Here is a 17,438-nt window from a genome sequence, read left to right on the forward strand (position 1 = left end):
AGGGGGCGCTGTGAGCGGGATGTCTGCCCGGCCGGAGGGGGCGCTGTGAGCGGGATGTCTGCCCGGCCGCGGGGGGGGCGCTGTGAGCGGGATGTCTGCCCGGCCGGAGGGGGCGCTGTGAGCGGGATGTCTGCCCGGCCGGAGGGGGCGCTGTGAGCGGGATGTCTGCCCGGCCGCGGGGGGGCGCTGTGAGCGGGATGTCTGCCCAGCCGGGGGTGGGGGGGGGCTCTCCATCGAGCTCTGACTAAGGTGCCGCCTTGCCTGCCGGGATTGCAATGGCGAACCGGACGGTGAAAGATGCTCATAGCATTCATGGGACCAACCCGCAGTATTTGATCGAGAAAATCATCCGCACCCGTATCTACGAGTCCAAGTACTGGAAGGAAGAATGTTTCGGGCTGACAGGTAGAGGATGGAGGATGAAACACAGCTTTAGAGTATGATTGTGGTTGAGGCCTGGGCCTCTTGCCAGGACAGTAACCGCTTCTCTATGGTCTGTTATGGACTCGAACAGCCACTCGGTTACAGCGATGGCTTTTCATATTCCCAGCAGAAACCTTGACCTGTTCTGGTTCGGGAGTAGAGGTCGCAATGCTGTTCGTTGCTTTCCAGCTAGTTTTGGATTTCAACAAAAAGAATTAAACTGGTTGTCGAACTTGAATGTGAAGACAGAGAGATTTTATAGTCTGTCTGTGTGGAGTCTGCATGTTCTCCCCGTGTCTGCATGGGTTTCCTCCAGTTGCTCTGATTTCCTTCCACAGTCTGAAAGATGCAAAATATTAGTTGAATGCCTCCCCTGATTGGCACGGTGGTGCAGTGGTTAGCACTGCTGTCTCAGTGCCAGTGACCCAGGTTCGATTCCCAACTTGGGTCACTGTCTGTGCAGAGTCTGCATATTCTCCCCGTGTCTGTGTGGGTTTCCTCCTGCTGCTCCGGTTTCCTCCCACAGTCCAAAAGATGTACTAGTTAGGTGCACTGGTCGTGCTCAGTGTACCCGAACAGGTGCCGGGATGTGGTGACTAGGACGTTTTCACAGTAACTTCATTGCAGTGTTAATGTAAGCCTACTTGTGACTAATAAATAAACTTTAACTTTGAGAGATTTTATAGTAAGAGTGAGATTTCATTCTTTTAACATCAACATAGCCTCAAAATAATGTTGACAGCATGGGTGGAAACCGTTTGACAATAGTAGAAAAGGAGGCATAGATAGGTTAGCAGAATGGGCAAATATTTGGACAGTGTAATTTAATTAGGTTGTGTGAGTTAGTACATTTTGTGAAGAAAAATGAGGAATTACATAATTAGCAAGGTGCTATACGGAATCATTATCAAATTTTAAAATTGAGCCACATGAGAGATTAGGGCAGGTGACCATAAGCTTTGGCAAAGAAGTAAGTTTTAAGAGGCATCTTGAAGAAGGAAAGCAAGGTGCAGAGGTGAAGTTTACAGAGTGAATTCCAGATCTTACAGCCTTGGCAGCTAAAGACACAGCCTCCAGTGTTGGAGTGAATGAAATACAAGACCACAATTGGAGAAGTGCTGATATCTGCAAAGGTTGTAAGGCTGAATGAGATTACAAAGGTAGGGAGGATGAAGCCTTTGAGAGATCTGAAAAAAAGTGGAAGTGTGTTTGAAAGTTGGTATTACTTGACTGGGGAGCCAGTGTAGGTCAACAAGAATGTGGATAATGGGTGAGTGACACTCAGTACGAGTTAGGATATGGATGACCTCAGGTTTGCAGGGAGTAAAAAGTGTGAGGCTGAACAGGAGTGTGTTGAAATAGTGTGACAGTATTATGCATGTGGAAATTGGTGGTCTTACTGATGAGACAAATATGTGATCAGAATCTTTTTGGGTCAAATATAACACCAAGGTTGTGAACTGTCTAGCTCATCCTCAGGGAGAGGAATGTGGTGGCTAGTTAGGAAATGGCGTTTCTGGTGAGCATTGAAGACAGTGGCTTAGTTGTCACCAATGTTTAGCTGGAGAAATTTCTGCTCATCTGGTATTGGAGCTGTCTGACAATTTAAAAATGGCAGAAGAGTTGAGAAAGGTGGTGGCGAAGTAACAGCTGGATGTTATTGGCATACACCCATGGAAACGGATGTGGTTTCAGGTGATATTGTTGAGGGCAGCATGCAAGTGAGAAATAGGAGGGAAGGGAGGCAAAGATCCTGAGGGACACCAGAGAGAAAAGTGTATGAATTGGAAGAGAAAGCATTGCAAGTGATTCTCTGGCTTTGATTAAATAAGTAAGAATGGAACCAAGCAAGTGCAGTATCACACAGTTGGACGGTGGTGGAGGTTGGTGTGGTTAACCATGTAAAAGGTTGCAGACAGGTTTAAGTTTATTTATTGTCACAAGTAGGATTACATTAACAGTGCAATGAAGTTACTGTGAAAATGCCTATGTCGCCTATTTGGGTACACTGAAGGAGATTGTAGCATGGTCAATGCACCTAACCAACCTATGTTTTGGACTGTGGGAGGAAACCGTAGCACCCGGAGGAAATCCACGCAGACACGTGACCCAAGCCGGGAATCGAACCCGGGTCCCTGGCATTGTGAGGAAGCAGTGCTAACCACTGAAGTTGAGATGGACAAAGAGGGATAATTAGCCTTTGTCACATTTGCATAGGATATAATTTGTGACTTTGACAAGATTCGTTTTATACTATGGCAGGAGTGATTCAAAAACAGAATACTAGGAAAGATGCGTAGACATCTAAGAAGTGACAACATTCAAGGACTGTGGCGAAGAAAAGGAGGTGGGAGATGGGGTGGTAGTTGCAGGGATGGAGGGCTCAAGGGTTATTTATTATGTGGAGTTGCCAGCGTTGGACTTGGGTAGGCACAGTAAGTAGTCTCACAACACCAGGTTAAAGTTCAACAGGTAGCACGAGCTTTCGGAACATTGCCCCTTCATCAGATGAGTGATTTATTGATGAGCCAATTGCACTTGTGTTAAATTCTAGTTCAGAAACTTTCTTTATTCACTCAGCTGCATTTTCATTGTTAGCTCTTGCACCTTCCTCATTACAATCCATACAAGGCTCTATGTTTTAGGTGTAATAACAGATTGATTCAGTTATTGAGAAGTTGGCCTATGCTTTGGAAATGTTGTCACAAAAAGATTTCTCCTTTGCTTCTTAGCGGAATTGGTTGTGGACAAAGCCATGGAACTGAAATATATTGGTGGCGTCTATGGTGGGAATATTAAACCTTCACCATTCCTTTGTCTGACCCTTAAGATGCTTCAAATTCAACCCGAAAAGGATATCATTGTTGAATTCATAAAGAATGAAGATTTTAAGTACGTAAAATTTATTTATAATCAAATAATTCACAAAATTATCAATTCTAATGTTCATTATCCAGTTATGGTCCAGGTAGATGCCAAGGTGATGAATATACTGAAGTATAAACAATTAGCCACAGTTTCTGGTTCATTTTGCTGTTTGATGTTTCTTGATAGAAAATGTGCAAATGGGGACTCTGAGAACAAAGTCATGCTGGGCTGCGATGCAGTTCTTGGTTGACTTACCATTCTTAACATATACATGAAGAACACCAATTTGAGGAAGCTGTGCACATTAAACTATTTGTTCTTCAACATGAATGGAGATGGTATAATCCTGTTCCCTCATTACAAAAAATATGAAACTGCAGGAAATAAAATTTAATCGTCTCTGTTATGGGAAGAGAGGAATCAATGAGCATTGGATATTAGTTGCCATATGCAATGACATCATTGACACGTTACATACATGCTTTCTTATTGCCCAGTGAAGTTCTTTGGTGTCTAATGTTATTAGATTTTGTCAATGAAGCAATGTGTTTTACAAATGAAGAATTTCCTAACTGAAGCTTAAGCATTTTTTAATTGTTTTTTAACCCAGGTATGTTAGGTTGCTGGGTGCATTGTACATGCGACTGACGGGCTCTGCCATTGATTGTTATAAATATCTGGAACCACTCTATAATGATTATCGAAAAGTGAAGAGGCAGAAGAGAGATGGAGGTAAAGATTGCTCCAGCTATGAGTAAACGTGAGACCTAATTGTTTTCCAGAATTAAGTGCCTTGTGGCATGAAACTTTTGGAGCAAATGTACTTTGTTCACTAATGATATTGAAAAATAGATTGCAGTGATATATCGCTTTATTATCAGTTGCTTGGTACCACATCAATTTCTAATCTCAGTTCACTCACAAGTATTCACCCACAGTAACAAACTTTCATTTTTGACTGTTAAATCCTTGAAAATTATTGTATCCTTGATGGTTGTAAACTAAACCAGTTCAGAAATCCGGTGATTTGAATCATGCTTGATCTGCTTGTATTAAACCTGTCTACTGTAAAATTATTTTTCGTTTACTTTACATTGAATATTGCAAGTTATGAAGAGTTACGAAATTGCGTCAAAAGCTTCAGGATCTAGTTTTAATTCTAGGTATTTTAGACTTAATTTTCTTCCAAGTCAGTCAATTCTTAAATGGCACCAATGAATAATTTATAAATTAAGATGAAACTTCAGGTTTTGATGTATTACTTTGGATTCACATTGTCATGTTCTTCTCCTCCAGAGTTTGAACTTATTCATGTGGATGAATTTATGGATGAGTTACTCCATGAAGAGCGCGTTTGTGATATTATCTTGCCCCGACTTCAGGTACAAAATTATAATATTGAAAAATGTTTGTTCTATTATCTCCAATAATTGTACGTAACATGAGGAAAGTGAAAAGACTGACCTCTTTTCCACCTCTTTTATTGAAAAGTATTAGGTGAGAATGGGAATTGACACAGCCCCCTCCCTGGCCCCCCTGCCCCCAAACACCACCATGATTAAACCGTGTGCCAATATCCACACTGTAGGCTCATGCGTAAAGGATGGCTACTATGACAAAGCAACAAAGGGCTGATGATGCCTATGGAACCATATGCACCATGGAATCAGCACTTTAAAACAAACAAGAACATCTGGCGTTCAGAGAATTGTTTGTTAAATTATGGTTTACTTTTCTTGTATAGTTACTGACAGTGAGGTGAGAGTGACTGCCCTTGATATCAAGGCAGCATTTGACCGAGTATGGCATCAAGGAGCTGTGGCAAAACTGAGGTCAATGGGAATCAGGGGGAAACCCCTCCACTGGCTGGGGTAATACCTGACCCAAAGGAAGATGGAGGTCAATCATCTCAGCTCCAGGACATCACTGCAGGAATTCTTCAGGGTAGTGTTCTAAGCTCAACTATTTTCAGCTGTTTCATCAATGACCTTACTTCCATCATAAGGTCAAAGGTGAGGATGTTTGCTGATGACTGCACAATGTTCGGCACCATTTGCGACTCCTCAGATACTGAAGCAGTCCATGTCCATGTTCAGATGCAACAAGACCTGGACAATATCCAGGCATGGGGTGGCAAGTAGCATTTGCACCACACAAGTGCTAGACAATGACCATCTCCAACAAGAGAGGATCTGACCGTCATCCCATAACATTCAATGGCATTTCCATTGCTGAATTTCCCACTGTCATCCTGGGGTTATCATTGACCAGAGACTGAACTGGGCTAGCCATACAAATATTGTGGCTACCAGAGCAGGTAAAGGCGAGGAATCATGCGGTCAGTAATTCACCACCTGTCTCCCCAAAGACTGTCTACCATCTACAAGACACAAGTCAGGATGTAATGGAATATTCTCCACAAAGTGTATAATAATTTTCAGTGTCCTGAAAAATTCTACATGCTCATAATCTTCTAAAATAGTGAAGCAAATCTTAAATATATGGATTGATTGCTCTCATGTTTCTTTGTTAAATCAATTCAGTATTGACCCCATGTGCTAGATTTGTTTTGTTCATTTGCTAGATTATGACTATATCTGTTACTGTAAGGTGAGTAACTTGTCAACAATCTGAAGGATGCATCTTTTAAATGTGAAAAAGCTTGTGTTTGGATAAGGATTGAGTTCATTTCCTGTTCAGAATAGGGAAGTTGCCTGGCACAGTTGAGCTAGTTCAATGCAAGGCTTTGATGCAAGTGGAAAAACTAACTTCTACACATTACACTGTCTAAGAAGAATGAGAATGTGCAGGATGAATTAGTCATGTTTGTCCTCTCTTTAATTTGAATGTCTTTAATGCAGAATGTCTACATGGTGACTTTAAACCAATATGGCCACCAACATCCTAACTGGGAAATCTGGGTTAAACATCCACTTTTTTTTAATGTGTTCTTTGTATATGGTCAATGCAGCCCATCCCTAATTAAACCAGTGAGCATTCTCTAATCACTGCAGTTCTTATGGTGATGATGGTATTAGGAAATTCATGACAACAAGGAACCAACTCTGATTGATTTGTGATTTGGAAGAAAGCTTTGAGTTGTTGGTGTTCCCATTGTATTGCTGCTGTTTTCCTCTGGTCGAGATCACGGGGCTAGCAGGAGTTATCAGGGTAACCTTGATAGGTTGCTACAGAGCATTTGGCTAGTGCTGCAGATGGAGTGCATATACTGGTACAAAGGGGTGGATATTGAGATCGGTTACAGGGGAGTCAGCCAAATAATTGCTTTGTTTTGCATGGTATCAAGTTTCTTGACTGTTTCAGATGCCCCTTCCACCCAGATAGGATGCAAGAATTCCAACATGTTCTTTGTATGAGTCCTGGTTGCTGAAGCATTGGTAGATTTGGCAATGGTGTCTGTGTTTTGGGCCTTTACTTGTTGGAAGTAGTCATTGCCTACCACTCGGGCGATTTTGAATGTTGCTTGTCACTTGTCAACTCAAACCTGGATCCTCTCCAAGTCTTGCTGTAGGGTGACATTGACTGGTTCATTCTCAGGGGAATTGCTAATGATAGTAAACTTTGAAATCATCAGCCTCCCCATCTGATCCTATGACCAACTGAAGATCATAGATATATTTGACAGTGATTGGGCTAACGAGGCTGCACTGAGCCAGACGGCTGAATTGTTTGTTATTTTGTCCGATCAAATAGCTTTCTCCTGGAGTTTCAAATGAATATCACTAGGGCAGGTACTGTGTTGCTCTCTTCACCAGTAGAACCTTTTCCATTAAGAATCTTGCCTTCGGTATTTGGAAGGGGGATATGAAAGTGTGGGGGCAGGTGGCAGGAATATACCCCATCCAGAATAACAGTTAACAACAGTTATATTTTCCAAAGATCCATAACTTGGGATTCTGCAAGCAGAAATTTAATAGAAGTGGTTTGCATAAGTGCAACAATGGCTAGATTTAAGTGTTTCTTGATACTGTCAACAAATCTTTGAGGGTTTTTTGTATGCAAAGGGTAACCCTTTGCTAAATGAAATAAACTTTTAATTCATTTCAAATATCCATCATATGTTCTGAATATTGCAGCTGCAAACTTTCATTATGGTTGAACTATTTGTCATAAATGGGAGTGAGTCAGCTTTAAAATAGTATTCTTATCATCTAGAAACGCTATGTGTTGGAAGAAGCAGAGATGCTGGATACACGAGTCAGTGCATTGGAGGAAGATATGGATGATGTCGACACTAGTGAAGATGAAGATGATGATGATGATAAGGTTTATATACAACTAATGAGTTTATTCTAAATATCAGATATTTGTCTTTTATTGTGAAAATAGCTTCAACTGTTTTCAAAAGGGGTATGTTTATAGTACTTTCATCCACTTTTAAAACATTATTTTAGGAACAGACTATTTGGCCAAACAAGGCTGTCACATTAACCTTATTTTTAATCAAACTTTAGTCTGTCTTCCAGCATGCAAGCTGCAAACCTGAGATGATCCATCACATTAGTAACCCTAAAAAAAAACTAATGTATTGTTACTAAACTGCATAATTTTTGTTGACCTATGTTTCTTTTAAAAATAGAATAGTTACATTTAAATATTTCAGAACTTCAAAACTAACGTAATACTTCCATATATTAAAAACCACATTTGTTATTTTCTATAGAAAATAAACACTAGGGCCAACTTGATTTTTTAAAAAATTGGAGCTTTAGCGCCTCAAACATGTTTGTGCGTTTCTCACAATATTTATTGGTTTTTTGAAGGAGCTTCAATTTTCTCTCCCTTTGCCCCTCACCCCATCGATACCCTATCCCCCGTTCTGCCGGGTAGAAAATGTTTCTTGAGTTTCTATTTGAAAGTAGTTTTTAAAACCAGTTACATTTTTTAAAAAACTACTTTTGTTTGCTTAATTAACACAACTTATCAACAATGTAATTCACCTGATTGAAGAGATGGAGTTAACTTTGATTGTCTGTGTATGTATCCGGTAGATTGATAGCAAAATGCATTATGTAAAAGTTAATTTGCTGCCTTAGTTTTCTGTACATTAATGTCATTAACATCTAGGGCGACAGAGTGCCATCACCAGAGCCTCCACGACGAGGCTACCGTGATCTTGATCGGCCTCGAAGATCTCCATCTCCGCGATACAGAAGAAGTCGAAGCAAAACACCAAGGCGGTGAGAAAGCAGTCTTAACTTTTTAACAAATTAAATGAAATGCAAAATGTTGGAAATTCACAATGAATCAAATCAGCATATGAGAAAAGGAAAGTAGATTAGCATTTCGGGTATAAAACTAGAAAGAGTGCGGAAAAGATTTACTAGGATGCTACCGGGACTTGATGGATTGAGTTATAAGGAGAGGCTGAATAGACTGGGACTTTTTTCTCTGGAGCGTAGGAGGCTGAGGGGTGACCTTATAGAGGTCTATAAAATAATGAGGGGCATAGACAAGGTAGATAGTCAATATCTTTTTCCAAAGGTAGGGGAGTCTAAAACTAGAGGGCATATGTTTAAGGGGAGAGATACAAAAGTGTCCAGAGGGGCAATTTCTTCACACAGGGTGGTGAGTGTCTGGAACAAGCTGCCAGAGATAGTAGTAGAGGCGGGTACAATTTTATCTTTTAAAAAGCATTTAGATAGTTACATGGGTACAGAGCGATATGGGCCAAATGCGGGAAATTGGGATTAGTTTGGGGGTTTTTTTAAAAAAAAGGCGGCATAGACAAGTTGGGCCGAAGGGCCTGTTTCCATGCTATAAACCTCTATGACTCTATATTTGAAGACCTGGGTCAGGATTTTATGAACCTACCAAGGCAAGTCTCCCTCCAGTGGATTCAGCAGGCCATTTGGCAGGGCTGTAATACCTTGGCCCTTGTGTATTTCAGACCTCTTTCAGAGAGTCAGTGCAGACTCAATGTTCTTTCTGCACTGTAGGGATTCTATGATTACAGTACCTAAAGTTCTTTTCATCTTTTATTCACTTTCTATAAGTAATTATGCTATTGAGTTGTGGTAAATCTTTTCTTTTAAGATGTCTCTTATTGGTGTTTAGGATTTAGAAGTTAAAGCATGCAGACACAAGAATGAATCATAATTTTGGAAAAAATTTCAGTTACACTTAACATAGTCAAGGTACATTTTCCTTTAGATTATGCTAAAGGAAGTATTCAAAAGTTGTCAAATTCTTAATCTTGTATTTTACAGACGAAGCAGGTCCCCCAAGAGAAGAAGGTAAGACACTTTCTATTTCCCTGTCATTATAGGTAGTGATTGCATCTATTGTTTTTATTTCTTATTTGATGTTTTTGTTTTAATGAAGCCCATCACCACGTCGTGAAAGACATCGCAGCAAAAGTCCCAGGCGTCATCGCAGTCGATCTAGAGATCGTCGTCACAGATCAAGATCCAAATCGCCAGGTAGAATTTATTTTACTTGTTTTCAAGTCAACACCTTACAATTTTCACCTTAGGAATGAGCCAGTGATGCCCATATCCCAAGACTAAATAATAAAAATTTGGGAGGTTAACCAGGGCTGTGGGAGAAGAGTTTGAATTAATGGGCGGAAGAGGAAAGCAATAAAGAGTAGACAGTTTGAAGGGGGAAGTAAACCTATACGTACTGAATGGTTAAAGAAAGAAAGCAAAAGAGGGAATATTGTCACATTGAGGAAATTCAAACCAGAATTTCAAACTATACACAATATAAGAAACAAAATTGAGAATCAAGATTCACTGATTGATTAAATAGAAAGTCACTACATTAATATGAGTGGCTGGCAAAAATCTTTAAAAATACATTTTAAATCATTTCTAATTTAAGCTTGTGATGTGTATTAGCTGTACATTGTGTGCTAGATGCTTTGTGTGTCTAGGATGATCACATATGCACTAAATAAGCCCAACAATTACTGATTGTGTTTACGGTTTCTCAGCTTGTGTGTGTATATATAATATATATATATGATAGTGTGGCGATTGCTATGGGTCAGCAATTGTCAACGGTTCAGACTTGTGTCCAGAGAGCATAAGTTCAAATGTCACCATGACAGTTTAAAAATTGGAATTCTGTTTTTAAAAAGCTTCATGTAAAAGCGCGTGCACAAAGCTGGTGATGACTGTAAATATGGTTCAGTCATGTCCTTAATGAGAAAGAAACCTGCTTTTCCTGGTGTGGACTGTATTTTAATCCAGTTCCACACCAATGTGGAGCACTCTTAACTGCTCTCTGAAGTGACCTTGGGGATGTTTCGTAATATTATAGATTAATTGCCATCTTTTTGAGAGGGGGGGGGGGGGGCAGAAATGTTATTTTGCGGTGGGAACTGTAGAGAATCTGTTTTGCCATTTAATATATATTTCTGTCATTTAGGTCATCACAGAAGCCACAGACATAGAAGCCATTCTAAAACACCTGAAAGGTATTAATAATTTCAAACTTTGTTTTTTTCTGATCAAGTCCTATAGAGTGAATGCATTATTTCTAATATTTTTTACTATTTTTAGATCAAAGAAGAGTCACAAGAAGAGTCGAAGGGGAAATGAATGAAGGTGGTATACAACCACAAATACACATTTCCACTGCGCCACCAGATCTATTTGTAGATATAACTGATATATCCTCGCCTCATATTGATAATATTTGTACTTTTTGTTTATCCTGATTTTAAGATGCTATTTGCAACAATTCTATTTGACATGTGAAAATACTATGGTGAAGCTGTTATACAGCTTTTGGGAGGGGTCAGAAGATTGACATTTCTGCTATTTTTTTGTGAGTAGGTTGAGTGCTTCCTGAAGTAAATTTACAGTTTTTATTTGCTATGATTTAGGTAAAGTATTGGTTGTGAAATATGGAGCAAATACATTGTTTAGTATAATATTCAGTAAATTTAGTTATTAAAAGTGATTAATGGTTCTATAAAGGTTCACTCAAGACATGTTGTATTCCATTCTTAAATCTACAAATGTTAAATGTCAAAGTTCTGACTGTTTCAAGAACGAATACTGTGGAAAAATTAATGCTGTTAATGTACTCTGTACTAAAAGCAGATTAATAATTGTGAAAACTAGATGACCAATCGCAATACGGTTGTTTCTCATTGGCAAAATGCAGGTTAAGAAAACAAAAAACCTCTATTTCTTTTTGAAATCTAGAAAAACTTTGTAACTATCAAAACCTTTTGTATATGCTCGCATATTAAATCTGTCCAAAAGGCCACCTTTATATATTGAGCGGTGAGTGCTCAAAATAGCAATAAATGTTCATTCAAATTTGAATTGTTTCATTCCTCTTCAGTGTTTAATCTTGCTGACCTAGGCATCATTATCCTACTACAGAAAACAGCTATGGTTTCTAGAGCTTTATCAAGATCTATAAACAGAGGAAGTACATTGCCTCCCTCTGGCAGTCAGGCCTAGAGTAAAGTAAAGGCTTCTACCAGCAGTGTTCTTTCGCTTGATAAATCAAAGATTTGAGAAGAAAGAACTTCTGCTTCTACAGAAGTTGTGGAGCACCCGACTGTCAGTGCAGTACTTTTATGTTGTGATGTAGAAACATGCCAGCCAGTTTGCACACAGTAAACTCCCACAACCAACAATAAGATTGTGACCGACCAGGTTTTTTTAAAAAATGATGTTTTTATGATAATACTTCTTCAAAGTAATGCCATGGGATCTTTTACATCCACCCAAGAGGACAGATGGGACCTGGGTTTAATGTCTCATCGGAAAGACAGCACTTTGCAGTGCTCCCTCAATACTACATTGGAGTGTCAGCCTAGATTGTGTTCAGATCTCTAGAGTGGAGCTTAATGCCATTCCCTCCCACCTTCAGATTGACAAGAACATGACAGATAGAAAGAGTTCAGCTGGTCCAGTAAGCTTGTCCCACACAATCTTGCTGTAATTAAGAAGTGATCCCAATGCTCTCACCCACCAACAGCCATGGAAGAGACAGAAAATATATATATTTAAAAACTTAGACAAATTCCATGGAAAAGAATTCCTCTCCTGCTTCCATAGACGATCCGCTGCATTGAGAATCTCTAATAACCTCTTCCAATGTCCATTCTCTCTGATTGCATTTCAAAACTACATTGGCTGTAAGGTGCTTTGAGGTCATGAACGACACTGTATACATTAGAATCTGTTCTTCACCTCAGAACATTAATAAATGAGATAAAAATAACTTGAGCATATTTCTTGAACAAATCTGCTCTGACAATTTCTATCTAAACCTGGTTCCTATAAGTGATTGGGATAATGTTTGTAATGTTCTAGTGGCGCTTTTAATGATTATTATCTGTGCTATAAGAAGAATGATGTCTCTATGCAGCCTCACAACCTTCATTGTGTGTTCATGTGAAAGATGTATCGTGGGCCTGTCTATTTTCATCCTACTACAATATCAAGAGCATTCTGACAAACAAAACAGGATTTCCAAATAATGGAGGTACCAGTACAGAAGAACACAAAACCTAACAGTTTCAGTGGTTAATGCAGTTTAAATAATTGAACCATACACCCTACAATCTCATCACGACAAAATAGCTCCAAGCTGCCCCCAAAAAAAAGGACAAAAACATTTTATAACTCATCCACACTTCTCACAAGTTCAGGTATTTTGTCTTTAAAGCAAGGCTATGGAACAAATGATAAAGTTTAAATCACGAACCTTTAAAATTGTGACCACTGACTGCATTCAGTGTGCACCTCCTGTGAAAAATTCCCCAGTGGAAAACTGTAGAGAAAAACCTTACCAAGTACCAATAAATTTTCCAAAATAATGCTGCTTGCATTTGAGTTTCCTATTTAAGTTGAGGTGGTTGATGAGAATGCTGCAGTTTTGCACTAGCTGCTACATTGGATTATGCTGTGCGATTTAGCTGCTGTGACCATTCTGTTGCTCAGTTTCAATTTTTAAGGTAACCTACAACTCATCCCCCGCTCCCCCGACCTTTCCACCCACATGCTGATCATGAAACACTTAAGTGTAGCTTGTTTCTTAGCTTTGATGCTGTGAGAGTCTTGGAAAGAAATCCACTTTTTCCACTGCCATTTGAACCTTATATATTTTCACTACCATAAAAACAGAAAATGCTGGAAATACTCGAGTTCAGAAGTATCTGTAGAGAGAGAAATAGAAGAAACATTTCAGATCAATTATCTTTCATTATCACTGCTGCTTTCTACAGAGACCATATTTTCTGCTGATCTGTCACTATTCTAACATTTGATTTGCTCTTGTGTGTTCCTGCTGAGGAACTAGACCCCTCACAATATATGCCTGTGTACTGTTACTTTCCAACTTCCTCAGCTCTTAGCTTCAGGATAACCTCAACCTTTGTATCCAGTGACACATTGTGACCTTAATACTCACCAAACCAAATCTCCTCAAGATTTCTCACCCCCTGCCACCAGTTCTGGCCAAGAACATTTTTCCTTAGCTTCTAGCTAGTCTCCCTCCCACCAGTTGCTAAACTGTTTTGAACCTTGGGAAGAAAATTAACCACAGTCACTTACCAGATACTTATCAAATAACTAGCCGCCACTTCAGCAGAGTAAAACCACTTCCTCAAGGCTGAGAATGTTAGAAAGCATAAAAAGCAAATGAGCACCTCTTTTTCTTCCTTCTCCCTTAATTACCCAACTCTCAGCACTCTATTCTGGGTTGACAGTTTAAAAAAAACTTTACCTAAAGCTCATCTTGCCCCCATGCACTGAATTCCCACTTTGAACCAAATTCCCAAATATACTCACTCGGTCGCTGTCTCACTGAAACCAAAGTCTTCCTTCACGGACCGTGCACTTCTTACTCAAAGATGTGCCTTTGGATTCTCTAGGTATGCTGATGACATCCATTGTCACTCCACTGTCTCAACCCTCTGCTGCTGCTTCTGTTGTCAACAAGCTTGTCTGACACCCAGTCCTGGCTGAAATGCAATTTTCCTCCAGTTAAAACTTTAAAAAGACCAGCTCCTGTTACAAACCTTGTACCTGTACCATGTCCCTTCCTTGGGCTTTATATCAAGTTTAAATCAAGTTGCCAAACTTGGTGTCCTATTTTGCTTGAAATTGAGCTTTGTTTTCCACATCCTCACCATCTCAAAAAGCGCCTGCTTCCGTCTTTGTAACATTATCCTTCACTGCCCCAGCTGTTTTCCTAGCTGAAATAACTTGTAAAGTAAAACAAACACAATATAAAAATACTGTAAAACTTCAAATTATACAACAGCAATCTTTCTTCTTGCTAACGAGGATGAATCACTTCACTCTAGTTTGATGAGTTCCGTGGTGTCATGTACACTCTGCAGCCTCTACCACAAGTGGGATAGGTGGTGCCTAGCGGGTCAATTAGATGAGTTGTTTGGAGGTTTTTTTATGCTCCATCGGTTTTTCACTTCTGTATGTTCCTGACAAAGTCAGGACATTGTTTGGTGCCTACCAAATGCACTTTCTCCATTTTGCTCGGTCACTGTGATGAAGATGTTTGACCTCTTCAGGAATAATTTAAGGACACCCCTGAAGCATTTCAGTGGAGATGGCTTTGAGTGATCAGTGCTGTTGGCTTGAGAAAAGCAAATGGCTCTTGTATAGGTTTTGAAAAGGCCTCTGCCACACTTGCTGCAGAATTGAATAAAGATGGACCCATACTGGTTGTCAAATGGAAATTGGCCCAGTTGAATTGTTCCACTTGAACTGGTCCCAATTGAGTTATTGAGCTAGTTTCAGCTGACCTGCTTGATTGTTGCCCTTTGACCGGCTGGGTTTCAGTTGGCCAAATGAGCTGGTTCTAGCCACGACCAATTAACCTGGCTTCAATTGGAAATTGGCTCCAGTTGTGACTTCTTAGATTGGTTAAATTTACTGACGCAATTGGTTCCATTTGAGATCAGCCAAAGTATTGAAAACTTGTGAAAGGGGGAAAAAATCTAAAAAATCATATCAACCCCTCCATTCACGCAAGTATTGCTAATCAGTGAAAAATGACCCATGTGTCCATGTGTGTGGTGGGGTCAGTGAACCACAAAACACTCTGGACTGCGCTACAAGTTTCAAATTTTATTGTGATGCAGAAAAACACAGACACATATGACTCTACGACTATGACTGACAGCCAAATAAACAGCACAGAAAAAAAACCTAACCATAAAGTGTAAAAATGTTAAATAAAAGTTTATTTATTAGTCACAAGTAAGACTTACATTAACACTGCAATGAAGTCACTGTGAAATTCCCCTAGTCGCCACACTCTAGCCCCTGTTTGGCACCTAACCTGCATGTCTTTCAGACTGTGGGAGGAAACCGGAGCACCCGAAGGAAACCCACACAGACACGGGGAGAACGTGCAAACTCCACACTGACAGTGACCCAAGCCGGGAATTGAACCCAGATCCCTGGCGCTGTGAGGCAGCAGTGTTAACAACTGTGCCACTGTGCCGCCCGCAGCTATCAGAGCTATCATGCAAAACTTGAACAGTATTTACATAACTGAGATGAGATGGTTTGCCTGATTTCAGCCTCCTGAATTTTGCCAGGATACGAACACTCTTAACTTCCTTGTAATGTAAGAAATGGACATAAATTGCAGGAAACAAAAGAGTTAAAATTCAGGATGTTAAATTGCAACTATTAATCAAAATATAGAACTTAGGCATCGGACATTAGATGGCTCACTGGATTCTTGTCTCTTAATGAGGTCCTGGATTTTCTCAATGATATAATTATTCATTCTTCTGAGCTTTATCTCACTCAGCCCCCAAGCTTGGAGGTGGCAGGTGAAACATGCTGCAAAAAAGGAGAAAAGGAGAAAAGGTTTAAGCTTGAAATGAAGAATCGGAGTCTTTCAAAATAAGTGACGAGGCTAACCAAGCTGACCCCCCTGCTGATAGAAATTTCATCTTCAATGCTGCCTGTAATAAAGGAGCCTGAGAAAGTGCGATGGTTACCTTTCTTAACAGTTCATCCCCCACGAGACAAATTGCTGTCTGCAATAAAACAGCCTTCACGAGCCCATTTGTTTACCCGCAGTACCTTAGCAGTTCATCCCCATGGCAATACCAGTTCATTGGGGCATTTCTTGGAACCTAATCATAATCAGGAAATCAATGAATCCTTTTTCAATGCTCTTCAGTTAACTTCAGTTTTGCATCGCACAAAAAGAAAATGGGAGCCTTTGTACTTGTTAACCTTAATATATCAAAAAAGAGATAGAGAATTTGGTGAAATGATCAGTGCAATGTCCTGCTAATAAAGCTGAGCTATTGGTTTGAATTTGGCACCTTGTTCTACTCTGTTTAATTTGTAGTATTCCAGGTTTACCTTTCATAGAATCCTACAGTGCAGGAGGCCATTTGGCCCATCGAGTCTGCACCAATGGCAATCCCACCTAGGTCCTATCCCCATAACCCCATGCATTTACTCAAGCTTGTCCCCCTGACACTAAGGGGCAATTTAGCATGGCCAATCCACCTAACCTGCACATCTTTGGACTGTGGGAGGAAACCGGAGCACCCAGAGGAAGCCCACGCAGACACGGGGAGAACGTGCAAACTCCACACAGTCACCTCAGCCAGAAATTGAACCCGGGTCCCTGGCGCTGTGAAGCAGCAGTGCTAGGCGCTGTGAAGCAGCAGTGCTAACCACTGTGCCACCATGCCGCCCACAACACTTTAACACTTGCAATTCAGTCATTTCCAACCACAACGAAAAGTAATGTTATTTAATCTGTTTGGCAACTTGCAATGATTGCTCTTTACTATTTTTATGAGTGATCTGGATGGAGGTGTTGGGATCAACAGATTTGCAGAGGATGCAAAGCGTGTACGTTAAGACCATACACACTACATGGCTGCTTCAGGTAGATCTTTAGGTACGTTGGGAGATTGGGCTTGTGACTGCTGAAGTTTAACTTGGATAAATATTGCGGTATGTATGAGGGCAGGGTGAATGTTCACACATTCATACATGCTTCAGGGAAAAGCATTAAAGGTGGATAAAGAGAAATGGGTGTTCCAGTCTGTAGATCCCTAAAGGCACATGAGCAATTCTGTGGTGATGTCTAAAACAATGAAGGTATTGGGGTACATTCATAGGCATTGATTGTAAAACACGACATACCAA

General features: G+C 40.1%; 1 protein-coding gene across 1 annotated transcript; it reads left to right on the plus strand.

Moving 5' to 3' along the window:
* The first annotated feature begins 185 nt into the window (after positions 1 to 185).
* On the plus strand, positions 186 to 11,594 carry prpf38a (pre-mRNA processing factor 38A). The gene is made up of 10 exons (XM_078218576.1): positions 186 to 405; positions 3,156 to 3,315; positions 3,902 to 4,023; positions 4,588 to 4,673; positions 7,468 to 7,578; positions 8,380 to 8,492; positions 9,522 to 9,548; positions 9,637 to 9,734; positions 10,687 to 10,735; positions 10,821 to 11,594. Exons 1-10 carry the CDS (start codon positions 276 to 278, stop codon positions 10,861 to 10,863), a joined length of 939 nt encoding a protein of 312 aa, XP_078074702.1. The 5' UTR covers positions 186 to 275; the 3' UTR covers positions 10,864 to 11,594.
* Positions 11,595 to 17,438: the final 5,844 nt, after the last annotated feature.

This window comes from Mustelus asterias, chromosome 8, assembly GCF_964213995.1.
Source record: "Mustelus asterias chromosome 8, sMusAst1.hap1.1, whole genome shotgun sequence".
In the NCBI taxonomy this organism is placed as follows: domain Eukaryota; kingdom Metazoa; phylum Chordata; class Chondrichthyes; order Carcharhiniformes; family Triakidae; genus Mustelus; species Mustelus asterias.

Excerpts from the sequence above, each read along its gene's own strand:
- prpf38a (XM_078218576.1), top strand. The coding sequence starts at position 276 with ATGGCGAACCGGACGGTGAAAGATGCTCATAGCATTCATGGGACCAAC. Across the intron at positions 3,316-3,901 it reads ATAAAGAATGAAGATTTTAA|GTATGTTAGGTTGCTGGGTG; the intron begins GTACGTAAAATT and ends TTTTTAACCCAG. Across the intron at positions 7,579-8,379 it reads AAGATGATGATGATGATAAG|GGCGACAGAGTGCCATCACC; the intron begins GTTTATATACAA and ends ATTAACATCTAG.